Source organism: Castor canadensis, chromosome 7 (genome assembly GCF_047511655.1).
Source record: "Castor canadensis chromosome 7, mCasCan1.hap1v2, whole genome shotgun sequence".
NCBI classification, from domain to species: domain Eukaryota; kingdom Metazoa; phylum Chordata; class Mammalia; order Rodentia; family Castoridae; genus Castor; species Castor canadensis.
In genome coordinates this window covers 53,145,523-53,165,232 of record NC_133392.1, presented here as the reverse complement: position 1 = coordinate 53,165,232, position 19,710 = coordinate 53,145,523, and the positions used below count along the sequence as shown (strand labels likewise).

At 35.7% G+C, this 19,710-nt stretch overlaps 1 protein-coding gene across 12 annotated transcripts in view; it reads right to left on the bottom strand.

Annotated features, from left to right (window-relative positions):
* Cabcoco1 (ciliary associated calcium binding coiled-coil 1) overlaps positions 1–19,710 on the bottom strand; it is a 179,095-nt gene that overhangs the window by 67,496 nt on the left and 91,889 nt on the right. Inside the window, exons 6-8 of one of the 12 annotated variants that reach the window (XM_074078938.1) lie at positions 19,584–19,706; positions 19,053–19,193; positions 13,506–14,160 (exon numbers count right to left, since the gene is read on the bottom strand). The exons of 6 other annotated variants lie outside the window; for them this stretch is intronic. In XM_074078938.1, coding sequence (XP_073935039.1) covers positions 14,086–14,160; positions 19,053–19,193; positions 19,584–19,706 — 339 coding nt within the window. In that variant the 3' untranslated portion in view covers positions 13,506–14,085. Of the gene's footprint in view, positions 1–13,505; positions 14,161–15,092; positions 16,337–19,052; positions 19,194–19,583; positions 19,707–19,710 lie in introns of those variants that run through there. 5 more of the 12 variants (XM_074078940.1, XM_074078937.1, XM_074078939.1 and 2 more) reach the window with 5 other exon arrangements.

Sequence of the window (19,710 nt, the reverse complement as noted above, 5' to 3'; positions counted from 1 at the left end):
TCTACATGTTGTCTTATTGCAGTGATAGGAAAAGCAAATAATAGTAGTGAAAATAGTTAACCAGACAGCATGTTTGTCATCCATCTGCTCTTTGTTTTACAAAGTATTCATGAAGTACCAGCTCTGAACTAAGGCACCTGTTGATAGAATATTAAGCAAGACAGAAATAGTTCCAAACATTCTAGAGTAATATCCTGGACTACAAATGGACATTAAACAGGTAATTAATTATATAATCAATTCCAATCCCAGCCCTCATTTCATTCTTCACTGGGAATGCACCTGGTGTTTCAATTTTAAACCAATTTGAGATACTCTTTAACATGTGTTTTTCTAAGACAGTTTTAAAAAAATTTTAAGTCAATGATGTCTCCTGAATTTTATGAAAAGGTTTTTCCATTATCCTTCCATTCACATGTTTTCAGGTCATCCCACGTTATAACCAATAGACTTGAGGCTCCAAGTCCCATTGGGATAAAATGACATCCCTAGCACCATGCCATTGGTTTTGACCCAGACCTAGAATCCAGCTCTAGAAGATATCTCAGTATTGCAAGGTCAATGAGTCTATTTGTTGGATGGTATGAGCCATCCAATGTATCTAATTTAGATTAGCAGCTTTTTTTCAAAAAGAATCATTGGTGGGAAGCTCTTTGTGCTTTCCTGAATTTAAAAGTAATTACTGTGTTCTAACTATTGCTGCCATAAGGATTCCCTAATAGCCCAGGGAGGATAGGGAAATCCCCAGGATTCCCCCAGGTTGATCCAGAAGCTGGTGAATGAGCAATGACATTGAAGACTACCAGTGCATCGTGCAGAAGCAGTCTTTATTCTTTTCATTGGAAAAAAATATTAGTGTGTTAGTTAGTTTTTTGTTTTGACAAATCCTGAGACAAACAACTTAAAGGAAGAAAGATTTATTTTGGCTCATGTTTTCAGAGGTTTTAGTAGATGGTTGGCTGACTCCATTGCTTGTGGGCCATGATGAGGCAGAACACCATGGCAGAAGGGTGTGGTAGACCAAAATTTCTGACTTCATGGCAGCCAAGAATGCCTGCTCTAGCTGGCTTCCTCTTTCTTAATTTTTTGTCTCACCTGGGGTCCCAGCCTATTGGATACTGCCCTTCACATTCATGGTAGGTCTTTCCTCTTCAGTAGCATTCCCACATGCCAGTCATCTCCTGAAATGCCCTCACAGATATGCCCAGACCTTACGTTTTACTAATCTCTTGGTATTGCTCAATCCAAGTCAACAAATCAAGATTAACCACCAAAAAATAACTATGCTATCAAGAGCAATCTGCAAATTCAATGTAATCCCCATCAAAATTCCATTGTCAGTCTTCACAGAAAGAGAAAAATCAATCTTATATTGAAAGCATAAGAGATACTGAAGAGCCAAAGCAATCCTAAGCAAAAAAGAGCAATGCTGGAGGTATAACAAAACCTGACTTCAAATTATGCTACAAATATATAGTAGCAAAAACATCATGATACTGGCACAAACACAGACCAATGAAATAGAATGGAAGAGCCAGAAATAAACCCACACTGCTATAGCCATCTGATTTTTGACAAAAATGCCAAAAAATATGCATTGGAGTAAAGACAGCCTTTTCAACAAATGGTGTTGGGAAAACTGGATATCTACATGTAGAAGAACTAAAACTAAATCCTTATCTCTCACCCTCTACAAAAATAAATTCAAAATGTATCAAAGACATTAATATAAGACCTGAAACTTTAAACTGCTGTAGGCAAACATTTGAAGATATAGGCATATTGTCACAACTTTCTGAGCAGGACTCCAATAGGTCAGGAAATAAGTGTAAGAATTAACAAATAGGATTGTATTAAATTAAGAAGACTCTGCACATCAAAGGAAACAATTACTAGAATAAGGAGATAGCTTACAGAATGGGAGAGAATCTTTGCCAGCTACTCATTAGACAAGGGATTACTATCCAGAATATTAAAGAGTTCAAAAATTAAATGCCCAAAGAACAAATAACCCAGTTAATACATGGCCAAATGAATCCAACAGACAGTTCTCAAAGGCAGTACAAATTGCCTAATAAATACATGAGGAAATGCTCAACTTCCTTAGCCGTAAAGGAAATGCAAATCAAAATGACATTGAGGTTCTATTTCACTCTAGCAATCATCAAGAAAACTGACAACAAATGCTGCAAGGATGAGGGGTTAGCGGATGGAGGAGATGGAGGTATGGTATGGGGATGAGTTGTGGTGTGGGGTAGGGAAAGGAACCCTTAAACACTATTCGTGAGGATATAAATTCAGTGCAGGCATTGTAGAAATCAGCATGGAGGTTCCTCAAAAAACTAAAAATAGTGAATGGAGGTGTGGCTCAAGTGGTAGAACACTTGCTTTGTGAGCATGAAGCCCTGAGTTCAAACCCTAGACTCACAAAAAAAGGAAGTGGATGTGGGTCTTTTTCCAACCTGTTCCAGAAAAACATTCACTACCCTTGGATTTTTCCAGGTACCAGTAGCTCACACCTGTAGTCCTAGCTACTTGGGAGCCTGAGATCAGGAAGACGGAGGTTTGAAACCAGTCCAGGCAAATAGTTTGAGAGATTCCATCTTCAAAATAACCAGAGCAAAATAGATTGGAGGTGTGGATTTATCATTAGAGTGCCTGATTTGCAAGTTGAAAGTCCTAAGTTCGAACCCCAGCCCCACCAAAAACAAGCAAAAAATAGAACTATCATCTGATCCTCCTACACCACTCTTGGTACATATCCAAAGGAATGCAAGTCAATATATAATACATATATCTACCACCCCATGTTTATAGAAGCACTATTCACAATAACCAAAATATGTTATCAGCCTATGTACCCAACAGCTGGTGACCGGTTAAAGGAAATGTGGTATATATACACACAATGGAGTATTATTGAGCAATAAAGAAGAATGAAATTATATTGTTTTCAGGAAAACAGATGGAACTGAAGATCATCATGCTAAGTGAAGAATCAGAAAGACAAATACCATGTTTTCTCTCATATGTAAGTATCTAGACCTACAAACCCAAAAGAATGACATAAATGTAAAAGGAGGATGGTTGAGGGGGTGGTACTAGTTTGAAAGAAGGTAGAAGAAGAAGGTTGCTAGAGGGTAAATAAAAGAATGTTATGTACATGTATAAAAATAGAATAATGAAACCCATTAAAATTGCAAAAATAAAGGGGGAGAGTAGAGATGAGACAGTAATAGAGGGGTTGAAAATGATCAAAGTATATTATATTGATATATTGAAATATCTCAATGGACTCTCCTTGCTCAATTAATATACACTAATAGAAAGGATTAACCATCACAAGTACAGCATATGGAAAACAGAAAAAATTTAAAAAATCATCTGTAATCTCATAATTGAAAGATAGCCTCCATTTTGTTTGTATTTACCTATGAATTCCCCACAAAACACATTATCATATTACATGATAGATTTTGCTGTTTTTCTTTTTATATCATGAACAATGTCTCAAGTCTGTAATTGCCTCATTATTTTGCCTTGTAGTGCTCTGATAATTGATCTGGATATTCATTTTGAAATAGTACTAACAAGTAAAGGGGCCTGTGAGGACATCTTGAGTAAAGACACTTAGCTAAATGTGAAATAACCACAGTTGGTTGAATGAGTGATGACCATGTCTTTAAAATTTCAACAGAAAGGAAATGGCAATAAGTCAGCATGAGGTCAGTGCCCTAAGAGCTGAACAGCTTTGCTTTCAAAAACTACTATTTTTCATAGACAGCTTGAAATGCAGTAGCTTCTTCTAAGACAAATATTTTAAACTGCATCCACAGAGAGATTAATCAGCAGCAGTAGCACAATCTTTACAAAAGAAGAAAAGACCTACCTATGTACTTTATGTAAATATGCATCTTTTTGTCTGTATTTACATTTGGAAAAGAAGAATGAGAGTGCTAGAGCCTTCCAAGGTACAAAGTGTTATAGAAGAAAGATACTTGGTGGAGTAGAACCTATACTTGTCTATGCAATAGCCTTTTCTTCTCTGTTTTTCTCTAATAGAATCTTAATTTTGTTGAACTTCTTACTGACTGACCATATTTTTCAAGGCCATTCCCAGCCCTAGTTGGTGAATTCTGACTCACCTAAATCACTCATGATAATTTCCTTTCTCTTGGTAGTAGCTGCTGTAGGGTTGGTACCACAGACAAAGTTCTAACTAAAGGGACTCAGGAGAAATTATCCTGGACAGCTTTGGGGAAATTTTTTCTTGTTCTTATTATTTTATTTTTTTTGGAGAAGTACTGGAGCTTGAACTCGGGGCCTTGAACTTGCCAGGCAGGTACTCTACTTCTTGAGTCAACAAGAGGGAGAAAAAAAGGAGGAATGATCTCTTCCTATGAATATACTATGTACTGAATATATGTATCTTTCTGTCTATATTTAAATTTTGAAATTACTAAAAATGCTGGGACATTCAAAAAATGGTACACAGTTCTTAAAAAGAGACACAAAACAAGAAATCTGCGGGCATTGATCCTTTTTGGTGTGTTATTACCATCCTGGGGTTATAAAGAGAGAAGTCTGAAGACAACTCAGGATCCTGAAGAACATCACAGACAGAAGTAACCAGGTTTTCAAGGATGCCATTGAAGCTCCCTACCCCTGCTCCTTATTTTGTCAGAAAATGTGTTATAGTTTTGTTGATGCTTAAGCCATTTTAAGTTTAGGATTTTGCCTATTTGCCGCCAAAAACATTCTATCTGATTCAGGTGGTCACAAATAACAAGTGAACAGCTAGACATTGAGCGTGTTTAGGGGAGAAAAACCAGGTTCTGCTTCTATTTCTGTGTGCTCTCACTCTAGCTTTTACTTTGACCTACAAAACTGTCTACTATCTAAACAGAATGGTACTTCAGAAATATATATTAGTCTTTTGGATTGAAAAATCATTAATATCCATAGCAGCCAACATATCAACATTTGCTTTAGTAAGGGCCTTACCCAGATTCCCGGAGTAAACATTTAAAACATAATTTTTAGTGAATCAAGGAACATATCAACTGAAGAAATAGCCTTGGTCCAAGGGAAAGAATATTAGCAAATTAATAATTTTAGGTCTTAGTTCTATTTTTATTATATTAGAGAAATCTCAACTCAATTATAGGCATTTAAAAAATTACTAGCCTCACTTATAGGAGAAAGTATTTAAGATGTGGTCTCTGGTAGGAAATTCCTGGGTGTGCAATTCATCACACTTGTGAGATTGTATCAATTATTTCATAGAATGCCAGTTTAGGATGTAATTATCTTATGTAGTAAAACTACCAGCAGACCCTTAGTTAGGGAACTTGCCAGTTGTTGTCCCACATTGTAGACACTGATTCATATGAGACATATTACATATGCCTAAGCACAGAGAGACATATCTACTGAATTAATTAGGGTGGGCTAAATTGCTGTGATAGACTCAGAGGTGGAGTGTCTCTAAGAAATGTAAATCTAAATGTATTTCTTGCATATGAGATAGTCTAGATGTGTGCTTCTAGTTGGTGAATGCTTCCTGTCAGGTGGTCATTCTGGAACCCAGGCTGACAGTTGCCTTATTATCATCAGATGTCACTCTCCTTACCTCCATGCAGTGCCCAGAAAGGGGGAAAAAGATCATGTAGGAGGTGTTGTCTGGTCTTGAGGAGTGCCCTTAATGGAGTGCATTTCACTTCTGACCACATTCCAAGGGCTAGAACTTAGTCACATGACCACACCTAACTGCAAAGGAACCTGGGAAACTGAGTCTAGCCATGTGTTTAGGAGGAATGGGAGAATGAATTTTGGTGGACAGCTTGATACATATATGGTATAATAGAAAGAGCACCAGGATGTAGAAGCATCCTAACAGGGGAGAGGAAACCTATCCTGCCTCATTGCTTTCTTGTCATTCACCTCTTCTAAGTCTCTGCTTAAAAGGCTTCAGTGACTTCTCATATTGAGGACAAAGACAAGACTCTTTTACCCTGACTTTCAATGCTCTGCATCATCTAATCGCCACATACCTATTCATCTTCAGTTTTTGAAAATAGTCTTTCTCACTTATGAGGTTCCAGCCATGCCAGCCTTTCACATCTTTGACCTTTGGTGTTATGTTTCCACAGGGATTTTGCACTTGCTGTTTCCTTCACCTGAAAATGCTTTCCTCCTCTCTTTTCTTAATGAGTGCCTATTCATCTTTGAAATATGACTCTCCTGTAGAAATTTCCTTGATTTGGTTAAATTCCCCTGTATAAGCTCTCATGGCAGGGTATACCTCTTTTCTTAGCATCCATTAAAGTTTTTTCAAAAAATTTTTGCTGTGATTGATTAAAATTCACCTCTGTCTCTGGACTATCAATTCCCTCAGGCAGTGGTTATGTCTGCTCTTGCTAACGTATGCTTAGCATAGATCTTGACACCGGTGACACTTAGGGAATATTCATTGAACATTTGAAGAGATGAATGGACCCTGTACCAATTAAATTGGTCATATGACCACATTTTTTTTTTCATTTCTGGGTCTTAGTTTATTCCAAAAGCATTGAAATAGATGAACTTTAGAACTTTCAACACTGTGGTCAAGTATGGTCCTACTTAAATTGAATCTTGTATGTCATTGCCTTTGTTTAATCATACAGTTATGTCTCCTAAGAAGATGTAACAAGTTCTGAGTCTGGCAGAGTGAAGTGAGGCTACTTTGTATTCTTCCTTTTTGAATACTAAAAATCAAATTCACTGCAAACTTTTAACTCTATCCTAATCCATAAAGTCTAATTGTAGCTGCAAAGGGGATTAACTAGAGTTAATGGAAAAGTAATACCATTAATTATTTTACCAAATAAGATAAGGAAAGAAAATCCACAGATGAGTATGGGTTTGAGCATTCCTAATCCAAAAATCTGAAATAAAAAATACTCCAAATCTGAAGCTTTTTTTAGGTGCACTAAAAATATTATATAAAATTATCTTCATCCTAAATGTGCATAATATATATGAAACATAAATGAATTTTCTGTTTAGACATAGATCCCAGCCCCAACATATCTCATCATCCATATGCAAATATTCCAAAATGCCCATCCCCTCTCAAAATAAAAAATACTTCTTGCAAGCATTTTGATTAAGGGATGCCCAACCCATAATATATTACTTATTCTGGTTGAATGTAGGCTTTGGTTTTGTGAAGGCCATGTATTGACAAGGCATTAATATAAAATGTCACTGGGATAAGAATAGGGGCTATTTTTTCTTCTTTTGATTTTGAGATTAATATTCAGTTTATTTTAACCTTGCTTTTGGTGATAGGATGGCAGGTGATGTGGTCATTACCAAGTCTGATTTCAGGTAGCTAGGTGGCATTTATGGAGTGATTGACAGTGCTTTCCATGTTTATGTAAGATAAGGATTGCTTGTTTATAGTGCACGATCCAAAGGACACTTACTTCATAGTGAGCAGTCTGAGAGACTGTGCCCATTCTATAAAAGGATGGTCTCTTCCATTAAGATTAGCTGACAGTTCTATCAGCTAATATTATGATGTTATATTGTAGAGAGTTAGGTGCTAAAAGAAATCAATCTATTCTCTGTATTTATGAAGTGGGCACATTTTCAGAAGTTTTCATGTTCTACCATAGAGCTGAGAAGGGTATGGAGATCCCCAGGCATGGTAAAATTTATAATTATTTCTTTAAAATGGGATTTGTTTATCACTGTCTCCTTCTCCATGCCCCTTTTCTCTAGTTGACTCGATGAGTATATCTGATTTTCCATGTGCCATTTAGGGGGGACATTTAACTAATACAAAATATGAATATGGGCATCTTTCTAATTAATTTTGTTTTGTTTTGTTTTGACCAAGATTCTTTTCTTTAAATTAATAGGCTTTTGGTTTTAGATTTATATACAAATTGGACAGATATTACAGACTCATATGCTACCACTTCCCTTGCTTTTCCCTATTATTTCTAATTATTACTATTACTGCTAATGTAACACTAGTATGGTACATTTGGTTCAATTAATGAACCAATATTGAAACATCTTTATTAGAGTTCATTATTTATTCATAGCTCTTTAGATCTCCTTTTCATGTTCCCGAATTGCATCTAGTACATTGTATCACACTTGGCCATCATGTCTCCTAAAGCTGTCTTTGAGATGGACATTTTCTTGTATTTCCCTTATTTTTGATGGCCTTAACAATGTTGAGAAGTATCAGTTGGTATATTATAGTATGATCTCCTATTGGAATTTTCTTGATGTTTTCCTCATGATTAGACTGAGGTTATGAATTGTTGGAAGATTACAGAGATAAAACACCATTTTCACCTGTTATCCACATGATTTATGACTACTGATATGGATCTATTCACCTGATGAGGCAGTGTTCATCAGAGGTCTTCCCTGTGGAGATCTGCCCATTCCAAACCTTTCCATGCCTTATTATTTGGAAGGAAGTCACTATGTACAGCTTACACTTACGTGGGACTTGTGCTCCTCCTCTGAGTAGAGTACCTACGTAATTATTTGAAATTCTATAAGGGAAACTGGAATAATGAGTCTAATTCAGTTTAGGGATTAACCTAATGAGGACTTTGTGCCATAATTCTGTGTGGGTAATATGACCACGCTAATAGGGTGGAGTAGAAAGAGCACAAGGCACGATTAAATTAGGGTCTGAGTTTTCACTTTCGAAGCCCTGACTCTGAGCATTCCTCCTTTCCCTGAGAATGACCAGAGGTTCTACTTGCCAGTACAACATAAATGTCACTTTATTTGTAGTCCTTACTTCCTGGAGTAAATGCTCCTTTGCACAGCCTCTGGCTGGCTCAAAAGTCTCAGTCCAAAAGTCCCTCCTAAGCAGTTCTCAGGGCATCCTAGGTAAAGTAGCTCTGCCCTATGACTTTGTGTTATTCATTTATATTGTTTATCATTATAGAAAGTCACCCTATTTATTCACTTGTTTTCAACTGCCTCTAGACTGTAAACTTCATTTACTTCATGAAGCCAAGTAATTTGACCTATTTTATCCCAATACCTAGAAAGTGCCCTGAGTAAATCATAGGCTAGATTAAAAAGAAGAAACAGACACCAAAATGACCATTGGAGACATATTCATTGAACAGTCTCTGAAGTTAAATTAAATTAAATAACCAAAATGTCTTTAGCAACTGACAAAATATGATACACTGATCTCAATTGCTGTTACTTCCACCAAAAGGGAAGGGATCATAAAAGCAAAGCAGATTTTTAGCATTCTCTGTTTTGGCATTTGTGAATTCCAACAAGATGGGATTACTGATCTTGACTCATTTTGCTTAAGAAACTTAAATTAATCCATATTTTGGCTGCCATGAAGGAATCCTGACTTTTATTTAACAAATTAATGTCCAGGAAAAAAATGACTGATGTCCAAAAGGGAGACATTTTTCTGAGACTCTGAAATTTGAGATGTCAGAAGAATTTCTTCTTTGCAATTTTTGGGGAAAGGAGCACATTTATTCTCTAGGAGAACTGAAGCATAATGAAATGCAATCTAAGAACATGCAAACTTATTATCTACCAGGATGGTTGAATGGTTCCAATCAAATGGAGGATAGAAATAGGGTTTTATATTCGGATTTTGGAAAAATGACTCCAACAGTTATAGTTAGGTGCAATAGTGCCTGCAAATACCTGAAATAGTGGCAGTCTGTGGCCTGCTCATAACATAATGAATATATTTGCACTTTGAAACATCATGGGGGCTAGGAGGGAAGCTCCCTGAATTATTCCTGCAGATGGAAGAAACATATCTTCCTATGGATGATAAATAAAAAGGCTGGGTATTATTTTTTAATTGGCTCTTCAGTGGGATGCCTTGGGCCAAAGCCTGCTTCAAGTAAGAAGACCCTGTGATTTTAGGAAAGTCAAATTTTCCTTATTTCTCCCACTCCTAGAAATTGATAAAAAGTGGCATTATGGCCTCATTAGCAGTAGGAGTCTTTTCATGAGAATATTCCATGTCCCAGATTTCCATGGATAGAAGTTCTGGTACCATAGGGATGATCTTTTTAGAAACATAAATCTGATGTCACTTACTATTTAAAACTTGTCAACAATTTCCCATTTTTAAGATTAAAAATAAAAATCTGTAATGTAGTCTCTGACCCTGTGAGAGAGCTCTGACACAAACCTTAACTGTGTCCTGGGACTTTGGCATATGCTGCTCTCTGCCCCAAGTGCATCTTCCTTTACTGTCCTCTGTCTGGTTAAATTCCACCTATTGCTCAGATCCCAGCCCAAATGTCAGTATGTGTAGGAGTCTTCCCTGACTTTGCAGACTAAATCAATCTCTTTTTTTCTGTACTTATAATTTCTTGAAGCTTGTCTTTGTTATAGTATTAACTGTGATAGATTAGTAGAGCAGGAACTATGTCTCTTTGGCTTACCACTAACTGCCCAGAAATATAGGAGGTTTTCAATGAATATATAATATAAGAATGAGTGACTGGAACTGGGTTATACATTCTGTCCTTATATAAATTTCCTAAATATTCAATATGTTAATGACATAAGCAAGTTTGTTCCCTTATTATAACTAAGAAGGAAAAAATACCACTTTAAGTTTATTTCATGTTAACTATAAGATGGACAGATGAAAATAAAGGTTAAGTGCATAGGTTTCATAATCATACAGACCTAGGTTCAAAGCCTGATTTTGCCACTTCCCAGCTACATGATCATGGGAACATTACTTAAAATTTGTGTGTATTCCAACCTCATCATCTGTAAAACAGGACAGACCGGGCTTGGAAGACCTGATTCACCAATTATTAATTGTGTAATTTCATTTAAGTTAATAATCTTGCTAAGCTTTAGGCTACATCACTATAAAATGAAGCTAATAAAATCTATTTCTCATGAATAGTAGGTACATTAAATGGATGTATATCTTTGTGTATATATAGTGAACTATATATTTGCTTATGACTATATGAAAAAGTACTTCTTTTATTTAAGTAAGGTAAAAACAAATTCAAACAATAATATGAATGTATTTTCTATTTCTTAGAATGACAAAGATAAAAACTTGGATAATGAAAGAAAGTAGAGAAAGAGGCACTCACACATACTATTGATGGGTATGGAAAATGGTGAGATATCTTTTACTACATCTATCAAAAATCAAAATGCACATGCAGTTTGACCTAGAAAGTCCTCCTCTGAGAAGTTCATCTAAAGGCATAATCATATAAACTTATAAAGATGTATACAGAAGGATGACAATGTACCATTGTGATAACAAACTATTGCACATAATAAAAATGTTCCAATTTAAACAGTGAAGGGATTGATAAATAGGACCAATTTTAAAATGGATGAAATTGATAAAATGAAATATTATCAGGTGACTAAAATGTACTGAGACATGGAATTACCTCCCAGATATATTATTTGAAATAAACAATATAAAAAGCAATGCAGATTTTGTTAAGAAACCTCTCATACAAGCATTCAATTTTCTGAGGGGACAAAAAATACTTTTCTAAGGATTTAATGGAAGCTATTGTTGTCTCTGGGGAAGGAATGGGAGTCTCTAGGGAGAGAGTTATTTTTCATTATCTCTTTTGTGTACATTGTGGTGTTTAAATTTTTATTTTACAAATATTTATATTTCTTTTAAAATGCAATATTAATTTAAAAACATGGAGAACACAAAATAAAAAATGCTTGCCATGACTACTATGCTTTCTCTTTCTTGTAATATTATTAGATCTTATTTTTGGGCTGCCACAGATATCCCTGGTTGCTCCAACATGAAAGATGTAGTACAGCAGCAGGGCAGAGTTGTCACTGGAGGATGACCTTAAAACAGTAGGAGGACATGCCCATCCATGGGTGCAAGGAGAGAGACAGGAGGCTGGGAATTCTCGCAGACAGACTGATCCAACAACAGGGCAACAGGTATTAGAAATGGGAAGTGGGGGTTTTGATGTCCTAAGAGGTAAACAGAAAGTAAACCTTATGACAAAAACACTTTAACATGAAATTATTGAGTCCTCATAATTATTTAAAAAGTAAGTGCTGTCGAAAAACAAAACCAAAACCAAAACCCACTAATTTGTAGGGATGTAGCTCAGTGGTAGGAGTGCTTTCCCTAGTATGTACAAGGCCCTTGGTTCCATCCCTAACATAAAAAACAAATTAAAACAAAACAAAAACAAAAATCCCCCAAAGACAAAACTGCCAAGCAAGCAAGCAAAGCAAGCAAGCAACCAACCAACAAACAAAATCCAACACAAAAATAAGTATTACCTCCACCTGACAGATGAGCAAATAGAGGCTGAGTAGCCTGTCTAGAATCCTACACTAGCCAATGGCAAAGCCAGTATCAGACCCAAAGCATCTCATGTTTATGTCTGTTTATAGTACATTGTCCTGATGTAGGTTAGAGATTCTAGTGCTGTTTTTGATTTGGTTTCAGACTTTTGGTATCCTTGCTCAAGTAAACACTCTTTGTTAGAAGTGCAGGTCTATTCTATGTCACTGATTGCATTTGAAGCTATGCTTGGTGATTTCTAGAAGCTTCATTATAACCTGTTTTTGCTTACACCAGTTTTACTATTTTCCCTGGAGAAAAGACTGCAGAGGGAATTCAGAGTAGAAACCCTTCAAACCCTCTTCTAAGGCCAGTTATGTTTTTATTCAAAAAGGAGAGCTCAGGAAAGAAACAACTCCAGGCCTCCAGCCTTGGAGCTGCATGAACAATAAATACGAATTTGTATTAAGCACTTTTCTCGCTTTGCTGATTAGTGTAGTTAGAAAATTACCAAAAGCTGTCATCTCTGTCTCTGTCCCAGATGAACATGTGTCAGGCAGTTTCTTTGATGTCAATCAAAATGTTAAGGGCTCATATTTAATCACGTGCCAGTCAGATGCATGTACTGTGCAGTCTTGAGAACTATTTTTTGGTTGTGCTAGGTATTGAACTTGGCCTTGCCTTGCATGTGCTAGGCAAATGCTCTACCACTTTGAGCCAGGCTCCCAGTCCTTTGTGCTTTTGGTTGTTTTTGATAGGGTCTTCTGAGTAGCTGGAGTGCACCACCATGCCCAACTCCAACCTCAAAAGTTCTTGAGGAAACCAACCCCTCCTAGAAATGCTGTCTCCCCACTCTATAATCCTCTTAAGTCTATGAGTAATTAATTAATTTTTCTAACTAGGGACAATCAGTAACATGTAGCTATTTTTGTTTTGAAATTATATTTTCATAAGGGTATTTAAAGACTTGAGATATTTTTCAATCACTCTACTGCAATATAATGGTTAACTTTAGGAGCTGTGTGAGTTTGATTTGTATTTAAGATTTTTACAATCTATATATAGGTTGGTGTTTAATACGCATTATACATTGCTTCTTTTTATATAGGTCATGTATTCTCCTGGGATGGTAACAAGATTAGAAATAACAAATACAGAGTAGAATAAATTAAAATGCTTCAAACTACATTATATAATTTCAGAAAATTGGTTTCACACTGAAACATTTAAATAAGAAAACCAAATGAGTTAAGTAAGAAAAAAACCTAGTATATGCACTTGAATTTCCATGGTTTAGCAAGTTTTATCCTTGGTAGTAAGGTACTAGTATCTTTTCTCAGTGCTCCAGAAATGTGACAGTTCGTTTGGGTCAATAATGGATACAATTATTTTTTCTTTTTTTCTGGTTGTTTAAAAAGGCTGACTCCATTCTTACTGAAGACGAATAGCATTTATCAGTCAAGATGTCAAAGGAATATCATAAATGTAATTATATTTTTACATACGACTCTCCAAACTCTTGTATACAAATATTCTTATTACACTTGGTACGATAAATTCAGAGGCTGTTATGGGACAGGAGATGGCAAAATTGGGGCCAGTACTTTTCTAATTACTTAGGATAATAAAAAGTGGGGGGTTGGTTTTCCTTTCACAACTAAACGAAGGAGATACGATGCTCTAGAGAGTCTATTATTCTGACTGGTTTTATTTGTTTCTGTGAAGTTTAGGAACTCTCTCCTTGTACAGAGTCCTCAGGCCTTTTTCAATTTTTCTATTCTTGCATTAAAGGCCTCTTCCTGTATTTGCAGCTTTTCGTTTATCTCGGTCTGTGAAGACAATCATAAAAAAGTGGTTATGATGGAGCTATCTTTTGCTGCACATTGTCTTTGTGGTTTTGACATACTATAGTGCCTAAAGACAGACATTATCCCTCACACACCTTCCTGTTTTGCAGACATAGCCGTGTTTCAGCCTGTAGTGATGTGATAACACTTTATCATATTTCTCTGCACATTCCCAATGTATAGCATGTCTACTATGAACAGGAAGTGGTATTTGGACAGCCATTTTTCAAATAGCCTTGTGTTGGAAGACAGGATAATTTATCTGTATTTTCAGACAGACTTCACCAATAAGCACCGAATCAGAATAACTGCTTTGGGCTTAGTTATTGCAGTGTTGTTGATTCTTCCCCCCACCTCGCCCACATCCTTTGCAATGGATGTTTTTGTCTTCTGTGTAATGCATTCTAAATGGAATCCCAGAAAGCTTCTTTTGTGAAATAACAACACAAATAATCTCACAATTAGAACAATTCTCATAATTAAGAGTATTCATCATACATTTATAACTCTTGGAATAATGCCCAGGTTGTGGTATATTTTTGGTAGAAAAAAGTAAGCAATTGCTGACAGGTTTTAGTGATTGTTGCAGCTGTGATAGCATTTAGCCTCTGGCAGTGGTATTCTGTGGACTAACATTGCTACCTGCACAATTCCAGAAATACTTACACATTATCTGAAAGTTAGTAGCTCTGGAAATGTCTTCCTTTTATCACAAAGGAAAATAAAATTGCATACAGTGAATTCTGCATTGGTTGACATGACAAAATTGGTGTTTTATTGTTATTATTTTGGTGATTTAAAAACATCTATAAGTATATGAAGAGTAGTTTATACCCATGTGTGTTAATAAACTTAAAATTTAGAATATTTATATATATATATATATATATATATAAAACATAACTGAGGTCTTCATTATTACTATATTTTGAGAAACTTTTATTACTGGATTTGGATAGAAGAAACTTTAAAAAATATCATTTTTGGCTCATCTGTAAGCTTTAATATTCACTTATTTATTTATTTACCTATTTATTTTTAAGAGTGTAATTATAATGGAGAGATTTGAAATATGTGCCCTGGTTGCCTTACCTGATGAGTTTTTTGTCTTGCCATCACATCAAGAGATGATATTTTTAACAAGATCACATTGTTGTTAACAATTCTGGATTCAGAATTCATGTGAGCATTGATCTTTATTGGCTCAAGTACTTTTTAAGTCCAGAAATCAAGTTGACTCCCGGTTTCTTATTTTTTTCTTTCCTTGGAGGTTGGATGGAAAAGGCAAGGAGGGAAAAAAATGGTCCTCCAAGTTATGTAGGATTTCTTATTTTTCTGGATTCACAAGCATCCTCATGCATGATTTTGGTAGAGTTGATGAAGTTTTGGTCTATTAGTGTGGGAACATGGGTGCTATGTTGGTTATGTAGATTTGGCCAACCACCTAACCAGCTGTTGGTCCTTATTGCAAAATTATTTAAGAGAATAGGATTTGTTAACATTATATCCTAGTTTTAAATTTATAATTCCAACTCCTGATTTTATGATAATACTTCACCAATTTTATTGATATGTTGGCATGAAATATTTAAAAATTGTTACTCCTGCTTAATTAAAATACACTTGTGGTGCATAATATTTTGGACAATATAGGATTTGACATGGTTTGAAGAAATAGTTTTGTCACAATTCCAAAAGATTGGGAAAAATTGCTCTATTGAAGCAATTCCATCTTTCCCTTTCATTAGTATTCCTCTATGCCCACCCACAATCTCATGCTTTTCAGCTAAAGACTGATGGACTACAATCTACCAGCTTCTGTTTCACCACCTCACCAGGGTTTTCCACTGACCTGTACACCTTTTTGTTAGTTCACTGAGACAGAATTTATTGAAACAAATGTGGGTCTTGGGGAAAAGGTTCTTGAAAGTAAAATGCACCTGATAGACAGGTGTACTGACAAGAGAGGAACCTTCCAGCTTTCCAGGTCTTGGTGATCAGCACTTAGCTCAGGCACAACCAGCAGGGCCTAGATAAAAGACTGTATGTGCAGTTAAGAATAGACTGTGACTGGTCTGCCATGGCCTCTTTTTATTCTTGAAAACTGCTGAACAAATGAGCTGTTCCCAACCACTGGTTCTGGTTCTGGTTCTGTTTCCTTCAGGAAAGAATATAAAACACATGACCTGTATTCAGTAGTCTTTCATTGACTTTGAGGTGATCTCATTCAACATTTATAACCTGGAAAATTCAAAGTTGACCTAATGACACCTAGCATCCCAAGTTGGCAAACTTCCCTCGAGATTTTCGTATTATTTTACCCTATTGCTAAGATGGGGCCAACAGTCAACATTTAATGCAAGAATTTAGTGTTAGAATTTATATTTCTCTGAAATATAATTCTTAAATACACTAAAGTTTGTTCCATTGGGTGTAATTTTTATTATGCAACTCAGGGCCAAAATAATTTCTTTTAAAATGTTTCTTTAAAATTAAAATGCCTAAACTGTATAGGCTTAAATATTTACTGTATTCAGTATAATTTTAATTAACATTTGAGGGCCAGGATAACTTCAGTCTTAATAAATAAATGGGAAAATAAGTGGATTAACATAAAAATGAGGATTCATACCACATTTTCAGAAATTTCCATTTTATAGAAAGCAATACATTATTGTCACCATGTCAAAAGGAGGAGCTCTGAAAAAATTGTACTAAAAATATGCATTCTTTTTGCTTTTTACTACAAAAATTAAAATAACAGTATGACTTTTAAATAGTAAAGAAAAAAATCTACATGAGAATTTATAACACCTGGAGGGTAATAATTCATTAAATGTGTATACAACAGGATTATTCACAAGGCATATGTACAATGACCACTGGAATACAGCTCTTGTTGAATAGGCAGGTGACAATTTTTAGAGCCAGGATCAGTGGAAGTCAAATTTGGAAGTGAAAAATAACTTACCTACTTGAAATAGAGGAAAAATTTAGGTCAGTAGAGAGTAATTACCCAACTTGGAATTTGATCAAAACACAAGGTAGACATTGAGAAAGGATCACCCCACAAGTGTATTAAAATCCAAAGTAGCTTGGTTATGATATTAGACTTTCTCTGGCTTTTGTGGGTAACACTAGAGTTAGAACTGGAACCAGTTCACAGATCCTATTCAGGGCCTTTCATCAGTTGTTGACCCTGGAAACTCTAGACAAATGACTTAATCTTTTTGTGTCTCAGTTTTCAATTTATCAGGGGAAGTGCCCTCCTCAATTACATGGAGTATACTATGATTATTGAAAATAAACACATAAAGGGGGGGTTTCTATCTTGAGATATTGTATAAATCTTGCCATTTCATTGAAAAATTAACAGTAATTTAGCCCAGGCTGGAGTCCACAGATCTACTTAATATGGGAATGATTGCAGCACATAAAGGAACCATTGCTGTCTCTCTTCTGCTCCATTCTCTCTGTACCTAGTTATGTTTAGGTGAGCATGCTAATAAACTTCCAGGATGATTTCAGACCAATGGGTAGACAGTGTACACATGCAACCATCATATTCTTTCTGTTATAGAGGTAAAAGTGCTGCAGAGTCCAATTTTTTTTTTAAAAAATCAGTGAATAGTTAAACACATACTGTTTGCTACATGGAACATGGCCTTGGTAAAGATGTTTTCAATTTTTGGGGCCTGCAAATAATTCTATTGCTGTCTAGTAGTTCCTCGGCAATAATTTCAGGGCCACAGAATTGCAAAGGAGCCCACGGCCATGATTATATGTAAACTATATTTAGATGAAATGTTATCAAATCTAAAAAGGAGATATGTTCTGAACTCAGCTTAATTCAACTGCACTCTGCCCTTCCACACAGTAACCAGTTATTATGTTCACAGGGTTGTTAACAATAAAGCTTTGTGTAAAACGTGTTCTTCCACTCTTTCTGGTAAACACTAAACACCCCTTATTAAGCTGAGGACTTTGGCTGAGTCTGTTGGCACCAGATCATTAAAATGTTCATGTAAATAGTGCAATAACATTTGATGATTAAACAAGTAACAAGGTATGCTTATGCAGAGCTAATCTTTTGCACTTTCTAAATTAGTTGCTAATACAGTGTGCTTTTTATGTGTGGTCTCATGTTCAGATAATGGCTATGTCTTCCCCTGAGATGCATTAGTATTTTAAATATGTGCTGTGCTGTGTTCTACTGATTTATGGTCATTTTTATGAAATTATAAATTCCCTTAAAATTCACTACTTTACCATTTGGCTTGAAAAATGATGTGGGTTCCTATATGTCTTGTATTTGTGTTGAAGTAGAAATGGCTGTTTGTTTGTTGTTAGGACAGAATGAGAAAGAATTAAGCATAAAGCTAAGCCCACTGATAGATCACTGGCAGCTACTGTTGAGGTGGTGGCTGCCATCATTATTTTCACGCAGCCACTGGTGTTCACTGTTTAGAAATTGTTGATACTTTAATAGAAAAAAATATCTGAGAGGGATTTAAAAGACTTTAAAAAAAGAAATTTGGTGAGAAGACAACTAAGAATTATGATTTGATCTTCAGTATTTACTGTTTAGAAATGTACACCAATTATTCTTGCGTAAACAATGTTTATGGTGTAACAAAAGCACAAAGTTTTTGCCATGTTGTTTTTTGGGGCTTTAATGTTGAATGATTTTGTAACCTGATCTACCTCACTATATGCTGTTGGCAATCTATTCTGTGATCTTAATAAATCTCAGATGAATCAATTGAGAATTATGTGGCGATGTTAAGCAGAGCTTAGTGTTTATAGACACTAAGGTTGAGGTTGGGTAATTAACCAATAATAAAATAAGTGAGTACACTATCAATACTGAGTACCTGAATGCTCACTAAAACATCATCTGTGACTTGAGCCAGCACTGATTTTACATCTTCAATAGTGAAGCCAGCTAAAGGATCCTTGTCTGAAGTGTCAGTGTCTAGCTGGGTTTCCTCAGGGCCTTGCTCTTGATCCAACCCCTAGAACATTGAAAGTGAGAAACATTCAAGTGACTTATGGAGCATTCAGGGATTGTCTTACAATCTCAACCTTCTACTGTTCTACCAGGAGCAATGTCAATATGGAGAGAGATTTTTATTTGACATTAAACTGTATTTTTATTATTCATAGGATTATGGTACTAAGGTATTGTCTACTTTGGGAAATTGAAGGTGGAGACTAGGGAGGATGGAGTAGAAGAAATTAAAATTGCTGAACACCATCAACTGTCACCTCTTTGAATTAATGCAGGAAGAAATACTTGCATTGGGTTTGGAAAAGTTAGAGGCAAACAAACTGGAAGAACATTTTGTTTTCTCTCACTTCTATAATGTTGAAGCAGGGAGAATGGAAAGACAAGGGAAACTTACATTCAGATCTGTATCTGACATTGGTGGTGGCTCTATGAATGCTGAATAAGTATCAAGCGAGATTCCTTCTTCCAAAGGAGCAGGGAAGGGGTGATCTGCAGGCTTGACAACCTCTATTACTTGCTGG